Here is a 19174-nt window from a genome sequence, read left to right on the forward strand (position 1 = left end):
CCCCTCGTGCTCACGCGGCCATGAGATTCTGACCAAGGAGTTTGGGTTCCCTTGTTGCAGATTCGGTTTCATTGCTGTGGTCCGTCGATTTTCGGTTGTCTTGGGACTGATACTCGAGCCTCTCACCACTCCTCCATACACTCGCTGTCCGCAGCAATGGCTACCACGACACCGCGCCGAGTTTTCCCCATCACCGATTGGGCACCAGCACAAGAAGCCATATACGCCGAGTCATCCTCTTCTTCGACTTCTGTGATGAAGAGCCATACCTTCACCGACCAGCATGAGGTCGTAGCGACCGAGCCCAGGCTGCGCAGTCTGAGCATGTCGCTCCCCTGGCGACATCGGCCCAAGTCCTCGGTCTTCCACTTCGACGACATGGAACAAAAGTTCCACGATTTAGCCCTCGAGCGAAGCAAGAGCCACAATCTCGATACCTTGTTCGATAATGAGAACGGCAGTTCAAGCGGACACGGCACTGACAAGGGCAAGAAGTCTATCGGCGGCATGATCCGACGCGCCTCCGTCTCCCTGAAGGGCTTTGTCCATCGACGAACCTCCATTGCCACGTCGACGGCCGAGGAACACCACGAGACGCAACGTCAGTTTCTGCGAACCTCTCACGCACACTCGCACACCCTGTCGCATAACCCTTTCTCGTCCGTTCAGCCGCATGCGCGACCGACTACCAGCCACTCGACTTGGCATCGCCTCCGTCAAGCTGCCAGCTTCCGACACTCGCGAGTCTTGTACGGGGAGCATCTCGAGCAAGCTGGCCTCGCTCCTCCGCGTGAGGACTCTCCCGATCTCGCGCCGGCCATACCTGTGCCAGTACCAGGATCTGGCAATGAACCGCCAATCATCCCACACAATACTGGCTCAGGCGCGAGAGCGGCAGCGGCGGCGTGGCAGAACGAGTACCATGGCTTTCACGGACTGACCGTAGTAAGCCCAAAGAACAACTGGCTCTCGCCAGAGGATGGGCAAGACGACCATGAGAGTGGGATTGGGATCGCTGTTACAAGCGCCGACTCTGACATAGCCGGCGATGATGAGATGCAAGACCTCGATCTGGTCACCTCAAACGGCGAGGAGATTCTAGGCTGTGCGCCTGAGATCAGTCGCATTGATTTCATCTCGCAGCTGCCCACCGAGCTAGCAATTCAAATCCTTGCTCATCTCGATGCGATCGCTCTGTCCACGGCGAGTTTGGTGTCTAAGCAGTGGAGCACGGTGATTTCGAGCCAGCACATCTGGAGGGAAGCATTTCTACGCGAGAAGACGGCCACCTATGCTACGAGTGGTCCCATCCAACCCGGGGCCGGGCTGGGTGTTCCACCGCTCCAGCTGGGCAATAATTGGCGTAAGATATACCGGGTCAAAGAGGAAGTGGATAGGAGATGGAAGGAGGGCAAGGCGACACCGGTCTATCTCAATGGCCACTCGGACAGCATCTACTGCCTGCAGTTCGACGAGTATGTCAATCTTTCTCCACCTCTTTTCTTCCAGTCCTTGCTAACCACTCAACTCTAGGGAGAAAATCATTACAGGTTCTCGTGACAAGACTATTCGCATCTGGGATATGCGAACGATGGAGTGCAAACTCGTCATCGGTCCTCCTGAGGTGGTCAATGAGACTTCGATGCTCTTCGACGAAAATGGCCAGCCGACTCACTATGCAACTTACGAGCATACCACGCCCACCACCGATGTTACGCCCGCGACTCGCACAACTTCCGTGCCTGCCGTTGGAACGTTTTCCATGCATCACAAGGCGTCGATTCTCTGTCTGCAATATGATGAGAACATTCTGGTCACTGGCTCTTCTGACGCGACGTGCATTGTCTACAATGTGAAGAGCGGTTATCGTCCTATCCGCCGCCTTCGACACCACAGTGCTGCCGTGCTCGACCTGTGCTTCGACGACAAACATATCGTGACATGCTCCAAGGATATCAGCATCTGTGTCTGGGATCGCGCCACTGGTGCCTTGCTGAAGCAGCTCCGTGGCCACTCAGGTCCTGTCAATGCAGTGCAGATGCGTGGTAATACGATTGTCTCTTGCTCGGGCGACTTCCGTGTCAAGCTTTGGAATATCGACACGGGAAAGAACTTCCGCGAGTTTCAGGGCCATACCAAGGGCCTTGCGTGCTCACAGTTCTCCGAGGATGGGCGGTATGTGGCGTCTGCCGGCAATGACAAGGTGATCCGCATTTGGGATGCCAACACGGGCGAGTGCTTGCGAGAGATGAAAGCGCACGATAATCTCGTGCGCAGCCTGCACATTGACTCGGTATCCGGGCGTTTGATTAGCGGGAGCTACGACACGGACATCAAAGTGTTCGATATGGAGACTGGCAGGCAGCTGCTCGACTTCCCGAAGTGGCACGCAAGTTGGGTGCTCAGCGCCAAGAGCGACTATCGTCGCATTGTAAGCACCGGCCAAGATCCGAAGATTCTCGTCATGGACTTCGGTGCTGGCGTGGAAGGCATTGAGATGCTGGAATCCTCCAGAGGCGAGAAACAAGCACAAGTGACTGCAATTGCCGAGGAAGACGAGAACTACATTTAATGCTCTCGTGATATTTAATTCTAATTTATGGTTGCATACACTACAAGATATGTTGGAGGCCACACTGATGCTCGGTTAGCTGGTCTGCCGTTAGTTCATCGTCATTACATCACGAATTTCTTTGTCATGACCGACTTAGTCGAAACAAATTCTTGCATCTTTTCGACTAGATGATCTTCTGGAGGGTTAGGGGAAGGGAACACGGGCATTGGAGAAGGGTTAGCCTCTCACGGGGCCTCATCTGGTATATCGAATTGTCCACAGGGATCAATTTGTATTGCCCTACAAGCTGCCAGACCATGGAGTATTATTCTTGGGACTTCTAGACTTGTATCTGGATATCATGCATCGCGAGCGGGAAACTTGCTTCTTGCCTCCTAATTTCCTTTGTTCTTTTTAGCATAAGATATAGACTGCATATTGTCTTTCCATCTAGATAGTCCGGAGCAATAATGGCTAGTTGATTATCTTAAATCTTGACTTGCTCATCTCGGTTCTTAGCCGTCCGTATCTGTTGGCGTTGGCTTTGTCCATCAATGGAGCAATTGTCTTTGCCAGCTTCCTCCGGCTGCTTGTCTAAGTTGTCGTTCCTTCTCTGATGTGGCCACCGCTGCATCAGTGGCGGCAAATGTCCCGGATGGAGATTTTTCTCGACCCAATACAAATTTATGGATACCGAATTCTGCGCACATCGGACGAGATGCAGCATCTCCGGCTACCTATATACTCGTTCCAGAGACGACTTGTTTTGAAGTGTTTCACGGAAGGTCGTTGTGTCTGTGCAGACGGCAACGTTGGCGGATAATCACCGCCGCTGCGGAATGGCAAGATATCACGGCCCGGGACATCGCCGTGCTCTGGAAACACACACCATCTTCGTCCGTCTACTTGATACATAGATCTCGGAGGCAAAAGTTTTGGGCTGGAATCTCGCAGATAACAAACCATCAAAGCAATCGTCAAGTGAAGAAAGATGTCACGGTTACAGCTGCTCCGTGCTGTTCGCTTTCCCTGATACAAGCACGGAGCGTCGTGGGGCGCGGAGAACAATGGCTTCCTGCCGGCAATCACGTATCGAATCATTGACGTACGCATATTGATCAAACCTCATGGAGTCGTCGATCTCGAGCACGAGCGTTTGGGATCGACGAGCAAGGCATATCGAGAGCCCGCCCACTGATCTGATAGAAGCGAGTTATGTTAAGATTCGATCTTATCGCCCGCGGCACAGCATCTACATGGAGCAAAACTCAGTATCCCAACAAGGCAGCGAGTTACTCTTCGCCCTGAGCTAAAGCCCGATTAAGATGTTCTCGACCTTTCTACTGCGTCTTCTGGCCACGGACCGTTTTGGTGGAGAAAACAAAGGCAAGCATCACGTACGACGGTTGACAGCAGGTGACTCTCGACCGTTAGACTTTCATGCATAATTGACCAGCGCATCGAGAGACCCAAAAGACAGCCACGCGAGCCAGGGGGGGGGGAGACACCAAAAGCAAGGCAAATGCAGGAACAGAGCAAGAAGCGCCGCCGTGCCAGCGAATAGGCCCGTTTCCATCAATTTACCTGCGAAGCAAAGCAAGCTATGGCTGTGGATCTACACGTGTACCGCCCAGTCCCGCTTGCCACCTCTTTTGCCCGCCATTGCTGGATGCGGACGAGGGTGCTGGGATGCGCATGAATTTCGATCTTGCTGGCAAATTTATATTATTGCGCGGCGACTAAGAGCAGGACAAGCATGGGGGAGCTTGGCAGAGCACAAAATAAACGATGGTGGTACGGGATGTGGAGGTGGGCTTTTCTGTCGAGTAGAAATTCCCCGCGTGGCGACGGGGTGCAGCGGATCAAACATGCAGTGACCCCTGGGCCAGGGGTCGCGCAGCGCAGAGCGATGCAAGCCACGAATAGGGGACGCCTGCGAGGGATGACTACCCCAGCCTGACTCGACTCGCCTGGGTGTTTGGTGAGGAGGGCGATTGTTTCGAAACACAGGCCGAATTAACCGTCGAGAAGCGTCTGATGTCTGTCTGCTCATGGCCTGGATGCCCCCCTGAGTGAGCTGTCGGTCTGTGCTGGTTATGCGATGGAGCTGGTTGGAGGCTGTGTTCGTTGATTGAGATTGAGGATTCAAGCTGGTCATGAGAGTGTATATTCGCAACGTTGAGACCGGCCTCCATGGTTGTCGCATTGGGAGAGCGAGGTATGTGTGGCATCATTGGGATGGTGGCCGGGCGAGGTCTTACAGGAGACGACCCTTTCATCTATGTGAAGGAGCAACGAAGTGAGTTTGTGGTCACATCGTCAGACGACGACAAGGAAACGCGGTGGATACTGGACTGGTCTGACGAGATGAGCCCGGGGAGAGCTCTCTGTTAGTTGGCTTGCGTTCTCCAGATTCATCGTCAGACCAACGTCGTATCTCGAATGGAGAGAGGCCTTGTACTCCGTAATGTGTACAGATAGTCATGGGCTCGCATCTTACTCCAAGAGTACCAAGTGATTAAACGATATGAAGAGAAAACGAGAGACAAGAGAAAGCCTCCTCCGCCATGAGCTCCCTCCCTCACCTCAAGTCGAGCGCCAGGGTCTCATCTGGCCATGGTCGTGCCGTCCCTGGTCCCTAGTCTACTATGTTAGTAGCAAGATGGATCTATTTCAGGGTCACGTCAGGAAACATTCCTGTCCAACCGATGACATCTTGTCGGCAGTGCCTGAGTAAGAGAAGAAAGGTGAAGTGAAGTGTTTCCTAGAGGAAAGGGCCGGTGGCTTGCTTTACCAAGCAGTAGACAAGCCGCTGGCCGAATGTGACGATCAGTTATCGGACGCCTATCAGTCTCCCACGAGAACACTGTGATCGAGGGGACCGGCCTCCCTCGCCAATTCCCGAGAATCGATGCCAGCCACAGGATGGCGGATGGCCCACCGGCACCTCAAACGCCGCAATCTGCCAGAAGCTGGGCTCGCCTGGGCTTTGCTGGGCTCTGCTGGGTAGAAGTGGGGCTCCTGAGCACACATGCACGTCGTTTTGAAACGGCGCCATCTTCTTTTTCTCTTTCCCTTCTTTGGCTCCCGCCCCTGATGCATCCAATGGACTGCTCCCGCCATGTAAAGTACGGTACGTACTCCCTGTACTCGATTCACTGGTGGGGGAGGCGTCGATGATTGGGACTTTTCGGGCAGCGGCACGGCGCGATTCACATCGACTTACTCTATCCAGTCGCTCGGATGAGCTCATCAGTCTTCCTGTGTTCTGAACAAAGAAGGCTGGAGGAGCAACTCCGCATCAACATCATCGTCATCGTCATCATCACCACCAAGCATCACTGCTGCTGTAGAGCAGCGGATCAGTCTCTTCCAGGTGCCGGCCATCGAATCGCCGCGCTCTGGTTCCTCCGCGAGATCGTCGCAAGTGATCTCCGATGCTTTTTTGGCAGGGCAGGGATCCGAGCCAAACACCTCGCTCCGCGCCCGCACACAGGTGTGCTTCTCCATGCAAGGCACAGGCACTTAGTGTACCCTGCTAAGGGACAGGGTTCTTCTGTGGCTTTGCGCTTGCTGAAAAGTTGGGCTCGGCGGCTGCATTGACAGACGACAGACAGATAGCCCAGAACGACATCAACCCCTGAATTGCCAGTCGATTTGCCCCAATCCGCTCACTGCCGTCCCGCTGCTTGGTCTGGTCACTAATTTTCGTCTGATGCTGCTGGCCTACTGGCGTAGTATTGCTGTGCTCATTCACGACTCACGTTGTCACGTTGCAGGCGTCTCCCTCTTGTGCAGTCAGTAGAGTGCTTTGTACACTACCTTCCTACCTCCTACCTACTTTGTTAGCTTGTTTGAAGATCGTGGCGTTTCTGGCCAATTGTACGTACCTGTAATCCCGGCTCGTGTTTCCTCTGTGCCAGACTACCGGCTGTAGTCTATGGTAGACAGAGACACTCACACTTGCGCCCCATGCGAACAGGTCCCGCAGAAGACAAGCGGTTGCTGCTCTTTGACTCATCTGACGTGGTTTGCCCGCTGGTCAAGTCATCGATTTGTGTTCCAGCCGCTGCTTGTCGCGCTGGGCCCTGATCTTGGCTGTCTTGGGCAGTTGAGCGGTGGTCTTAGTGGCCCCAGTGGTCCCCAGCATTCCTGGCGACGGCGAGCAAGAGGCTATCATGGGCGGCGATGACGAGTCGCATATGGCCCTGCCCCCACCTCAAAGCGCCGATTATTACCCTGCAGACTGTAGAAACAATAGGAAGAATACCAGCAGCAGCAAAAGGAGGAGAGCAGGCGGCGGTAGTGGTAGCGGTGCAGGGTACCGGGATGATGACGAGGCGGCCGGGTCTTCACCCCCCTGCTGGCATGGGCATGGGGAAACAACCGTAATGGTGGTGCAGAAGCAGGAGAACAAGGAGAACATCCACCACCATGCCCATGCCCATGACTATGACCATTTACTGGTACGAGTACATGGCCAAGTCGATGAGGCGGAGGAGGCTGGCCGGGGCCGCACCGTCAATATAAGACATGATGCATCCTCGTCCTTGTCCTCCTCTTGTCCCGAGCCGACCCTCACCACCAAGTCGTCCTCTTCCTTGTCGCCCTCCCGACATCCACCAGATACCGCCTCCCGTTCCGTTCATTTATTTCCTTTCTCCTCGTCAGGTTCAACAGACCGTTTTCCTAGCGACATTCATTATCACGACTCGTCTTCGTCGTCGGCCTTGACTGGTTGTCGTATCCGGAACAGCTCTTCGTCGACTACCAAGTCGTCTTCTGTAAGTGGTGATTGTCCTTCTTCTCTCTCTCTGCCCTCTATGCGAGTTGTGTTTCTGGATGTCGATAGTTCAGGGAGCCATTGCCGCTGCCCGGGTCGCAGCTTCACTCTTGGGAGAGACAAAGGCGAATAACACGGCCTCGAGTGGGTTCCCGTTCACGTGCGTTGCCTTGGGGCGACCAGTCACCCCTATCATATTGCTCATTGTTCTTGATAAACAAAAGAAAGGCGATGCTGTGAATAAAGACACACTCGAACAATACCCTTCTCTATCCCTCAATCCCCATTGTTTATCTCCATTCCCTTTCTCTTTCTTCCTGCATTGTCAAACTCGACCACTCCTTTCGGATTTGTACGACTTGCCTTTAAATTTACCTCCCCCTTTCTCGACGTTTCCAGCACATACCTGGTCTTCATTCTTTTCTCGCCAATATCAAGATCCGATCGAGAAACTACATTCACTGCGATCCCTCAAACAAAACTAACCTCGACGGTCTAGTCTTCAAAACAAACACCATACTTTGGAACACATTTAAGAAGGACATCAACGATTAGCTGGTACTACGTCATGATGGGCCTTCCAACGATCATCACACTCTTTCTCCTGGCCTTGCGCCTTTTCGGGCTCCAAACCCTCGCCGCTCCTGCTCCAGCACCTCAGGCCTCTGCGCCTGCTGCGGCCGCTGGAGGTTTCTGGATGGCTTCTATTCAGCGACAGGGAACTGCAGCGTTTGGCGACTCTGGCTACCAGGTTTTCCGCAACGTGAAGGATTTTGGCGCTGTTGGCGACGGAAGCACCGACGATACTGATGCGATCAACACTGCCATCTCAACTGGCAGCCGATGCGCTGAGGGCTGCGACAGCTCGACCATCACTCCCGCACTCGTTTACTTCCCTGCCGGCACCTATGTTGTCAGCAAACCGATCATTCAACTCTACTACACTCAATTCGTGGGTGATGCGACTAATCCACCCACTCTCAAGGCCGCCGCTGGCTTCGAGGGTATGGCCGTGATCGATGCGGACCCGTACGATGACACCGGTAACAACTTCTGGGTCAACCAGAACAACTTCTTCCGCCAGGTCCGCAACTTCGTCATCGACTTGACTGCCATGCCCGCCTCCAAGGGCGCGGGTATCCACTGGCAGGTTGCGCAGGCGACGTCTCTCCAGAACATCGTCTTCAATATGGCCACGGATGCTGGTGAGGGCAACAAGCAGCTTGGTATCTTTATGGACAACGGATCTGGTGGCTTCATGAGCGATCTGACCTTCAACGGTGGACAGTACGGCGCCTTCTTCGGAAACCAGCAGTACACCACCCGCAACCTAACCTTCAACGGCTGCCAGACCGCTATCTTCATGAACTGGAACTGGGCGTGGACCCTGAAGGATGTCACGATCAACAACTGTGGAGTCGGAATCGATATGGCCAATGGCGGTGCTAGTCAGACTGTCGGCTCGGTCCTTCTCGTGGACAGTGTTATCTCCAACACTCCTATTGGTATTTCTACCGCCTACGATCCCTCCTCCGCTCAGACCAACGGCACTCTGATCCTCGACAATGTCGACATGACCTCCAACGTCCCTGTCGCCGTCGAGGCGTCTACCTCCAAGGCTACCATCCTCGCTGGTAACGCAAAGATCGAGTCATACGTCCAAGGTCGCAGCTACACCCCTGCTGGCGCCGGCAAGGCTGTTCAGGCACCCCAGAACGGCGTTGTCAAGCCGGATGTTCTCCTTGACAGCTCAGGCAAGGTGTTCACCCGCAGCAAGCCCCAGTATGAGACTCTCCCCGCCTCAAGCTTCGTCTCTGTCAAATCCGCTGGTGCCAAGGGTGACGGTACCACCGATGATACCGCTGCTATCCAGAAGGTGCTTGACAGTGCTACCGCGGATCAGGTTGTTTACTTCGATCACGGTGCCTACCTCGTCAAGGATACCATCAAGATTCCCAAGGATATCAAGATCGTCGGCGAGATTTGGCCCCTTATCTTGGCTGACGGAGCTTCCTTCAACGACCAGGCTAATCCGAAGCCCGTTTTCCAGGTCGGCCAGGCCGGCGAGACTGGTTCTGTTGAGATGTCAGACCTCATTCTCGAGACTGCCGGTGCTGCTCCGGGTGCTATCATGATTGAGTGGAATGTCGCCGGAACATCCGCTGGTGCTGCTGGCATGTGGGATGTGCACACTCGCATTGGTGGCTCGGCTGGTACTCAGCTTCAACTTTCCAACTGTGCGAAGAACCCGAACATCACCAACCCAGTCAACACTGACTGCTTTGGCGCCTTCATGCTCTTCCATGCTACCGAGACCGCGTCTGCTTACCTCGAGAACACCTGGTTCTGGGTCGCCGATCACGATCTCGAAATTGAGGCGCACAACCAGCAGATCGACATCTTCAATGGTCGTGGCGTGCTGATTGAGAGCAGCCAGCCGATGTGGCTGTACGGTACTGCTTCCGAGCACAGTGTCTTGTACAACTACCAGCTCACCAACGCCAGCAACGTCTACATGTCACTCATTCAGACCGAGACGCCTTACTTCCAGGGCAACCCGGACGCGAACACGCCGTTCACTGTCAACGCCAACTTCTTTGACCCCTCGTTCACGGACTGCACGGGCGACGCATGCGCGCGCTCATGGGGTCTGCGCGTGGTGGATTCATCAGACGTGTACATCTACGGCGCGGGCTTGTACTCGTTCTTCGACAACTACGACCAGGTGTGCCTGGAGACGGAGAGCTGCCAGGACAACATGGTCTCCTTCGAGAACAGCCAGGTGCACCTGTTTGGGCTGAGCACCAAGGCATCCACCAACATGTTGACCGTCAACGGGCAGAGCGCTGCGCTTGATAGCGACAATCGCAACAACTTCTGCGCAACGTTGGCCTTCTTCGCGAGCTCCTAGAGGGTGCCTCACGGAGGTGGGCCTCCGCAGCCATACCATGGCGGCGGCGGTGGAAGTTGCAGCGCTGCTTAGACGACTGGCGGCATATAGGAATACACATTCCTCCTACACTCATCTTCTCTCCTTCAATTCTACTACTTTACTTCTTCTTCTTCACCACTTTTGACCCTAGAGGTCACTTTTAGGGGGCGGACTGGATTTCGGCATGGATACAAGACAGGAATACCTCTTGAGGGGACGGGAGTTCCGGGCACAGGATAAACAAAAAACAATGATTTGTCTGTCTGCCTGTCTTGACGGGCACGGTTTTGACATTGAGAACATACATAGTTGCATGATACCTCTTGCTGGCAGCCCCTCGACTTTCGAGATGGCCTGGCCAGCATTGCGACTCACAGTGTAGCTGTGGGGAAAGTACATACATGGAATTTGACTTGTTCTGAAACAATTTCCTGATTTATTATTACCATTGAGCCCGAATCTGTGATGGTCTTGACATACTTTTGCATCGTGATTCTTACCTAGCTCCGTACCTGAAGTTGTGAGCGGCTGGGATGAGTGCCTCGGCATGGCGGCGGAAATGCCCGCGCCGCCACCACCAGAAAACCCACTAAGCTCTAATTACTGGGCCTGGCAGATGCACACGTCATAGCTGGATGGCGGTTCAGTGCGGGCAACTTGTCCCCAATACAAGCCTTGAAATGAAGCTAGGAGATTCAAAAAGAAGCATCTCGTTCGTAAACAACTTCTGCCTCGGTGGCCACCTACAACACCCTGCTGTGGCATGACTGCCTTATAACACGATTCAAGACTGTGCTCATCCTCTCCTCACTATTCATTACTTCTCCCTTATGTGCTAAGAGCATCTCCTCCTCTCCTCTACACCATCATGGACAGCACACCGGCGAGAAACACACGATCTCGATCGAAAATGTCCACTCCCACGCCCAACGGCTCCTCGCCCTCTGCCACTGCCGCTGCAGCAGCAGAAAAGGTGACGACGCCCATCTCGAACGCCGCAAAGGCCCGCAATCCGCCCTTCCTGCCGACACCGCTTGAAGCCACCTTCCTGGCCGCCTACCCGGTACTCCTGGTCTTCGGCACGCTCTTCTCGCTGCTCTCGCCCGACGTGCGCAACGCGCCCTACGACGCCTTCACGCAGACGCACCAGCAGGACCCAGCGCTGGCGCCCTCGTACTTTGCGCGCAAGAACAACCTGTTCAACACGCTGTTCGTCAAGCGCGGCTGGGCGTGGATCACCGTCGCCTTCGCGGCGTTCGCGCTCACGCACCCCGCCCTGGCGGCGGCCCCCCAGCGCCGCGTCAAGGCGGGCGTCCGCTGGGCGCTCGTCACGGGCTGGTGGTTCTTTGTCACGCAGTGGTTCTTTGGCCCCGCGCTCATCGACCGCAGCTTTCGCTTTACGGGGGGCAAGTGCGAGGTCGCGCGCGTGGAGGTCGAGGAGGGCGACCCGAGCAAGGCGGACTTCGTGACGGCCGTGGCGTGCAAGGCGGCGGGGGGCAGATGGAGCGGCGGCCACGATATCAGCGGACATGTGTTCCTGCTCGTCCTGGGCAGCTATTTCCTGCTGCAGGAGGTGGGCTGGGTGTATGTCAGCTGGAGGGGCCGGCGCCGAGAGGAGCGGAGCGTCGTGATGCACGACGGCGCGGTCAAGAGCGCGTCTGTCGAGCGGACTACGGACGCCACGGACACGACTGGTGATGCGTTAGGGGTTGGGGCCAAGTTTGCCGGCGCGGTGATTGTACTGAGCTGGTGGATGCTGCTCATGACAGCAATTTACTTCCATACGTGGTTCGAGAAGGTGAGTCTATTCTGCTGGTCATATATCTACTTGGAATATCTGCTAACTGCTGTTATAGTTGACTGGTCTTCTCGTCGCATTAAGCGGCCTGTACTCTGTTTACATCCTCCCAAGGTTCATTCCGGCTCTGCGAAACGTGGTTGGACTACCAGGCGTCTGAGAAGAGAATTGGGTTTAGGGATTAGGAGACTTGGAAAACATGAGAATGCCAGAAGAAACGGCATGAATCAAATATGTATATAGAATAATACCACGCCTTTTGACAAGATTTTGTGTATTGTGCAGTGTCCTCTGTGCTCTAATGTGGCCCGTGCACCACCAAGGTTGTGACATCATTTTGATTGAAGCTATTCAGAACTTGGACTTGGCATCAGCTCTTACGCGTTTCTAGACGGTTAACAGTAGGAGGAATGTCGACAAATATGCCTCCGGTAAAAGTGCCAAGCAATTTGCCAGATCTTGTAAAGTCCACCTTTGCCAGAGCGAAGGCCAATGGTGACCTGAATTACTATCCGACGCAGGTCGCCATCCTTACACCGACTCCCATACCAGTTAGCCCTCTGCATTGCTCGGCATGCGAAGTCTAGTCAATACTGATGCGCTATCTAGTTTCAGCTCCGCTTCTCGCCAGCCTTGGCCAACAAGCCTGAGAAACCGGAGGTGAGATCCGGTTCGACGAAGCCGTTCAATCCATTCGAGAACCCCACGACGCTCCTCGTTACGCCCCTCGACCCTGCGCACAACCTTGTATTGAACAAGTTCGCCGTCGTCCCTGAACACGCGATCCTTGCTACCAAAGCCTTCAAGCCCCAGACACATCTACTGGAAGCCGACGACCTAGCCGCTACGTATGCCTGTATCGAGACGTACAATGCCGATGCCGGACAAGAATTGTACGCGTTCTTCAACAGTGGCCAGCATTCTGGTGCGAGCCAGCCTCACCGACACATACAGCTACTTCCAGTACAAAAGATGCGCGAAGGGCTAAATACATGCGAGGGCGGAGACACATGGTCTGTCATGGCAGACCGGCTTGTCGGGGAGGACGCGGCAAAGATACCGTTCAGAACATTTGCTGAGAGGCTGACTTCTGGGATTGACGCCGAAACTCTCCATGGAATATATCTCAAACTATATAAGCAGGCATGCCTGTCGTGCGGCATAGCGACGGGGGCGGAGACTGGTGGCGAGGCGAAGATCAGCTACAACATGGCGATGACGCGTAACGCGATAGTGATCTTGCCGCGGTTGGCATCTGGAGCCCCGGTGGTCATTGGCGAGGGGAAGGCACCGCACTACGTGGCATTGAATGGCACTGTTCTCGCGGGCACAGCGTTGGTGAAGTACCCCGTAGAGTGGGAAGCATTACGGAAGGACCCTTCACAACTACTCGGTATCTTGGCGAAGATAGGGGTGCCAAACAGCTAGGACGGCTGATGAATATTGGCGACAAGTACATCTATCGAGGAGTAAACTACAATTACACATACGTAAAAGGCCGACCAAGGTTACACGCGTACGCACTGAATAGCTTCAGGCAAAGAACAGAACCAACAAGAATCACACGCGCGCACTGTTACCGTCCTCTTCTCTCCTCCGCGAGCAGTGTGTCCCAACGCCTCCGACACGTGGTATTACCAAAGTGATACGATCCACCATGGTCAACAATGTAATCAGCAACCTGCTTCCACGGGATCTTGGCGGCGGCCGGGTCGTTGCCCTTCGCGAGCTTCCGCACAGCCTTCTTCAGCAGCCGATCCTGTGTCGAGCAAACCCACGATCAATATCTTTGGCGTGCACGGCGGGTGGAATAGCAGAGAGCTGAAGCACTCACATCAATTTCTGCCCATTCGGGCTTGCGCACGCGCGCCTCCTTGTTCTTGGTCAGCGTGCGGAAGCGTCCTCGCAGCGTTGACTCGGCCTCCGTGAAGCCGCCCTTGCGGCGGATCTCCTTGTATGTCATGCCGGCCAGCTTTGACTTGACGAGGAAGTCGTCCTTGAGCGAGCGTTCGTCGCTGCCGCCGGATGGAGGTGGAGCGGCGTTGCAGGACCGTTGCGGTCGTGCAGATCTGGACCGAGAAGTCTTTATGTTGGCAGACGAGCCGTCCTTGTTCGGAGGAGGGGACTGGTCAGCATTTCTCGATCTATCGCCTGGGGCAATAGTCACGTAGTGAGGTTGAGGGGCCCTGTCAGGCAACTGCTTCCGGGTGCGGTTGCCATCCGGGTTATGACACCTCGTAGAGCCCTGCGCCAGGTCCAGATGTGGTGTTTCATAAGACATGACTGCCGAGTCCGAATCGCCACCGGCAAAGAAGCTTGTGTGAATCGACTCGACGGAGGATGTTGGCGTCGGCGTTGGGTGGATCCGAAGTTGCTTTGGGGAGACAGTTGCCTCCGCCCTGATGGCGCTGGACCACGGGGGAGAGTCAAGGGCAAATGATGGCGCAGGCATGCCTGGATCGCACATGCTCGCAGTCCAGGGGTTACGAGCAATCTCTTGCCTGAGGGCCATTGACTCCATCATGTCGATTGCCCCAGCAGACGAGAAGCTCCCACATGCTGGTGTAGGGCTATGAATTGGGTAGTCGAGAGACAAAGAGGGCATATGCAGCCCACCTGATGAGAAGCTGGAGTTGGCATAAGGCAAGCCGTGGATGTTTTCATTGAATCCAAAAGGATCGGTGATGCCTTGAAGCACGTTCCAATTGGTTGGGCTGTTGGCGGACGACGAGAAGCTGTGATCCGTCGGGCTCGAGGTCCAGAGGGATTCGCTATCTGAGATGCGCTTCGGTGGATAGTACGGGCTTGAGGGTCCATAATTTGTTGAAGCATCATGCGAGGCATATGGCGTGCAGATGGAGTCTCGTTTAGACGGCAAGCTATTCACCCCTGAGAGGCAGTCGGAATAAGACCCGTCCAACTATTCCATGACCATCAGCCACCTCCATCCTGAGATATGAAGACAAAGAACCGACTTACTGGGAAATCGTGGCTTCCGCTCTGAAACCATCCGTCGTCAGAAATGACAGCCTGTTGCCGGGGTCTCAGCCCTCCCGGGATACTGAATCCACCACTGTTTGACATCGCCAATTGTCTGTACAGTAAGATTCGTGCGTATCTTTCCTCCGGGCTCATGCGAAAGACATCTGATGAAGGCGGTTCAGGCCAGAGGGCCCTGGGCATTGACGTGTTGATAAACATCTCGATTACTTGCAGAGAGAGAAGCTCGCTTCGCCAGTCAGTCTCAGACACCCTTCTTTCTGATCTTCACCGCTGCTTCTAGCTGCCTTCTGCGCGTGTCTCGTGATAGGATGTCGTCTTCCCGCCTTCTATGCCCCGCTCCGGAGTAGAAGAGGAGGGAAGGATGTTGTCTGTTCTGGTAGGCGGTCAAGGCTGCAGCCCTTGGTACCGATGCAGGTTCTGTGTATGCTCCCGTCAGGGCGAACAGTTGGGCAGAGCTGCGCTGGGATTGAAGCCCGATAGTCTAAGTTGGTTGGCACAGCTTCACTGCATGAGAGTCTCAAACAAAGCTGTAGGTGGCGATAGAGTCTATCGTGCATCAATTAGAGGCTCCACCTTGAGCAGTCGATGCATCAGGTTTGAATATCCAATATGTTGCAAAATAGAAACAGCTTCAGCTCAGCAAGACCTCTGAGGTATAGATGAATCCGTCGGGCTGAATAACTACCAAGTCTAGCTTCATAGTGCATTATCAGGACTTGGAAAGCCATGAGGTCTGCAGGTCTAGTGTTATACATATCCTCTCCGGGGCCGCCAGATAGGTACGATGGCCCTTGCTTCATTGTTCCCTTAGACATTGCTTCAGTTTTGGGATGGTTGCCTCCCGTTGTTTTTACCTCACGCGTGGGGCATCCAGGATCTGGAGCGGTCTCCACGGATGGTCCGCAAGTACAAGGCCAAAAAGGTCGTCAAGATTACTCGAATCGTTACGGCCAGCGGGCCTTGATCTATCGTGATCGCGTATCCGCCGCCACAATGCTTTCCTCGAGATTCTGGCCGTGTCTGAGCGGACTACAGAAATCTGGTTGTCATATTTCACCACGGAAGCCTGAACCTGAGATGCTATCAAATGGTTTTATTGTGGGGTTGAGATTTGGGGATGCCCGGAAGGCCAACTAGCATGGCGATCCGGAACGTCCGTTACACCTAGTCACGGAAGGCTCTTGCGGATAGTCACACCAGACTACGCTGCAGGTAAACATGTTCGAACGGTTTGGTGAAGGTTAAAACATGAGGGGCGAACCAATGTTTGTTCACAGATGAAGGTACGTAGCAAAATTTGTCCTCGACATAGGCCACCGGCTAAACGGTAGACGGGTAACCGCATGGTAAACTCCCTAAGGCGGCACTTGACCACATCAGCAGAGGCTGTGATTTGATGACTTCACTTGCATTGCATGATCTGTCTTGCATCCAGGCCCAAGACTTCAGGAGCATTAATCATCTCTGTTACCTGGCTCCTGGATTGTTACTTACGCGACCAGCTCTCTTGCACATCTCGCCATTATGCCAACCACTTTGTCGAACGAGTTTACAAAATTCATCTATCGTAATCCTTGAAATGATCCTTTGAGCGTTATTAACAATGTTAGCATGAGGCTCTTACTCGAACGTCTATCGGATTGCAAAATCTGACAGACCAGGCCCCCTGGCACCCACACGTGGTCTCCTTTCCTTTTCCAGATCACCATGCATCCGCCGTGACGGCAATCAAATCTGCAGAGCATGGTAGATCCTAGATCTTGCAGGAGCCCTACCTTACCAGATACATGAAAGCCGTCGAATGAACTGGACCACATCTATTCTTTCTACCTTGAGTCGCCTCAGCGTCCAGGTTACTGCGACAAACGGTACAAACATGTTTCATTCTCGACGCCACAACGTGCTTACCCAGGATCAACCCCTGAGATAACGCTTAACTTACGTCACTATCCCTGTTAGCCTGGTTGAGTGCTGTGGTCCATGCCGGAATGAAATCTCAACGGGCCGAGATACGTTGTCTCATGAGTCTTTCCGCGGCTTGATCACCCATTATTTTGACACAGAATCGATGATCAAATTTTCAATAGATGCCTGCTCTATATGAGACGGAGTAGATATTAGCTAGTACTGTAAACCCTCGGTGAGAGACCAAGCAGACCGCCGACAGCCCCAGACTTTCCTTACAGGCACCCTACACGCACGAGCCAGCAGAATTGAGGTATAACCATCCGGAAGAGACCGTAGGGTCAAGGTCAGCATGTTTGTGTCACAGCCGACTATTAAGGATCTTGCCAAGAGCCCAAACCGACTAACAATGCAGACAGTCAGGGCTTTTCTATCACATATCATAACCAAAGAAGCTCTAGAGCGGCCGTCAGAAGGGGGATATCATTTTCCCAAACAAAATTCCCCAAAAGGAGTATCATCGTAATATTATTGAGACAGCTTTGCGGGATTGTTATGTCGGGTGTGTAAGTGTGGTATGACCAGCTGCCAGCAATGTCATCAGAAAGGAGGGAGGCTTAATGTCCCCACAGGCACTAAGATCATGCTGGAGGAAGTTCATTGGATATGGATGCGATTCCCAGCACGCAATTCTAGTTTCAAAGACGCCTAGTCGCCACAGCTTCCCCGCTAAGTCTAGGCTGCTGCTGTCCCTATTGGATTTCGGTGCGCGTGCACCCTGCCTCTTGCATGCCAATGAGACCATTCCCACCATGCAACGTGGATCCATCTAACCGGAAAGCTGTGCCAATGTCTTCAAGTATCCGCCTTCTTCAATTTCGACGTGGAGAATGTTGTCATTCAAACAGCTTCTGTTCAGGATCACAGTAGTTTTGCCCGTGACTACCCGCATGCTTGATTCAACATCAGATGCGGACAGACGGGCTCGCCACTAACCAGGTGGCGCCGCTCGTGCCCCTTAACATTGCCATTCTCCTCAATTCTTATCGCTCTCGATTCATCGCAGCTATCCGAGACTCGTATGTGCGGACGATTGGAGCTGTCTCGCCGGATTCGAAACTCAACTTCTTCTATCCGGTTGAGAAAGACGACTTTCCCGACCCAGATGAGTTTGACCTAATCATCATAGGCGGTAGCAATGTCGATCCGCGGCAAAATTGGCCATGGATGCTACGAATGCATGCTTTCATCCTCGATTTGGTGAAAAATTATCCTCGGAAGAAGGTTTGCGGGATCTGCTGGGGTCATCAAACTATTGCTCGAGTTTTCGGTGGAGATATTGCCGAAATGGCAGTACCTGAGGTGAGGATGCACAAATTTACTTGCTTCAACTGCTGTCAATATCGCTGAAAGTATGTAGCTAGGGGTGATCGAGATTGATCTGACAACTGCGGGCGCAAAGTTCTTTCCAACTGCAGCTCGCAAGTGTCTCAGAATTCAGCAGCATCACCGCCGAGAAGTATCTATCATGCCAAAAGGATTCACCGAGTTAGCTCATCAGAGACAGTGTCTTGTCAATGAAGAGAATACGATCCTCACATTTCAAGGACATCCTGAAAAAGATGCTCAGACTGCTAGACTGAGAATTGCAGATTCAGAAAGATGGTTTGGCACCAGTTTGCAGGATCATCATGCTGTCACATGTTTCGTGACAGCCTTAGAACGTGAGGATGATGGGAAAGAAATCTGGAGAAGGATACTAGTTTGGGCAACCGAATGACCTACTGAAGAGTGAAAGACTAATTCAATTATATTTTGCCCATGTCTTATTCGTCTGGGTATCTGCACTGGTCTCGTCCAGTGTATTACATGTTCCTGTTGAGTCTATTATGGATATCGGTGGTTTGAACTGTGGGAAGTGACTCTTCTATCCCATTTCAACTGGTTGTCTTTGCTTCGGGAGCAAGGGTGTGCCTTAACTCATATATGCTGAGAGAATCAAGTGTAACTTCTGTATTTCCCGACTGATAGGCATATGGGCATTTGTTAAGCATGTATAGAAACATTGAGTAGTTTGAGGCAATTGAAGGAGCAAAGACGGGAACAACCAGTGAACATTTACAGCAATGAGGTTGTGAACAGGGATGATGGATAATGCCGCGATTCATTTACCGAAGTCTTGTTTCTTCGTCAACTTCA

At 53.5% G+C, this 19174-nt stretch overlaps 4 protein-coding genes across 4 annotated transcripts; 3 read left to right on the plus strand and 1 right to left on the minus strand.

Moving 5' to 3' along the window:
- Positions 1-255: 255 nt before the first annotated feature.
- Positions 256-2572, plus strand: UCRPA7_2345 (putative f-box and wd40 domain protein; the record flags this gene model as incomplete). The annotated part of the gene is made up of 2 exons (XM_007914921.1): positions 256-1475; positions 1534-2572. 2 exons carry the CDS (start codon positions 256-258, stop codon positions 2570-2572), a joined length of 2259 nt encoding a protein of 752 aa, XP_007913112.1.
- Positions 2573-7908: 5336 nt separating this feature from the next.
- UCRPA7_2346 (putative glycoside hydrolase family 55 protein) lies at positions 7909-10248 on the plus strand (the record flags this gene model as incomplete). The annotated part of the gene is made up of 1 exon (XM_007914923.1): positions 7909-10248. The coding sequence occupies one exon, from the start codon at positions 7909-7911 to the stop codon at positions 10246-10248; it is 2340 nt and encodes a 779-aa protein (XP_007913114.1).
- A 931-nt stretch (positions 10249-11179) lies between these two features.
- On the plus strand, positions 11180-13495 carry UCRPA7_2347 (putative inositol phospholipid synthesis protein scs3p protein; the record flags this gene model as incomplete). The annotated part of the gene is made up of 4 exons (XM_007914917.1): positions 11180-12067; positions 12126-12181; positions 12549-12618; positions 12677-13495. The coding sequence occupies 4 exons, from the start codon at positions 11180-11182 to the stop codon at positions 13493-13495; spliced, it is 1833 nt and encodes a 610-aa protein (XP_007913108.1).
- A 148-nt stretch (positions 13496-13643) lies between these two features.
- UCRPA7_2348 (hypothetical protein) lies at positions 13644-14588 on the minus strand (the record flags this gene model as incomplete). Its single annotated transcript, XM_007914927.1, has 2 exons — positions 13644-13826; positions 13902-14588. The coding sequence occupies 2 exons, from the start codon at positions 14586-14588 to the stop codon at positions 13644-13646; spliced, it is 870 nt and encodes a 289-aa protein (XP_007913118.1).
- Positions 14589-19174: the final 4586 nt, after the last annotated feature.

This window comes from Phaeoacremonium minimum, assembly GCF_000392275.1.
Source record: "Phaeoacremonium minimum UCRPA7 unplaced genomic scaffold PA7_03_scaffold_158, whole genome shotgun sequence".
NCBI lineage: Eukaryota > Fungi > Ascomycota > Sordariomycetes > Togniniales > Togniniaceae > Phaeoacremonium > Phaeoacremonium minimum.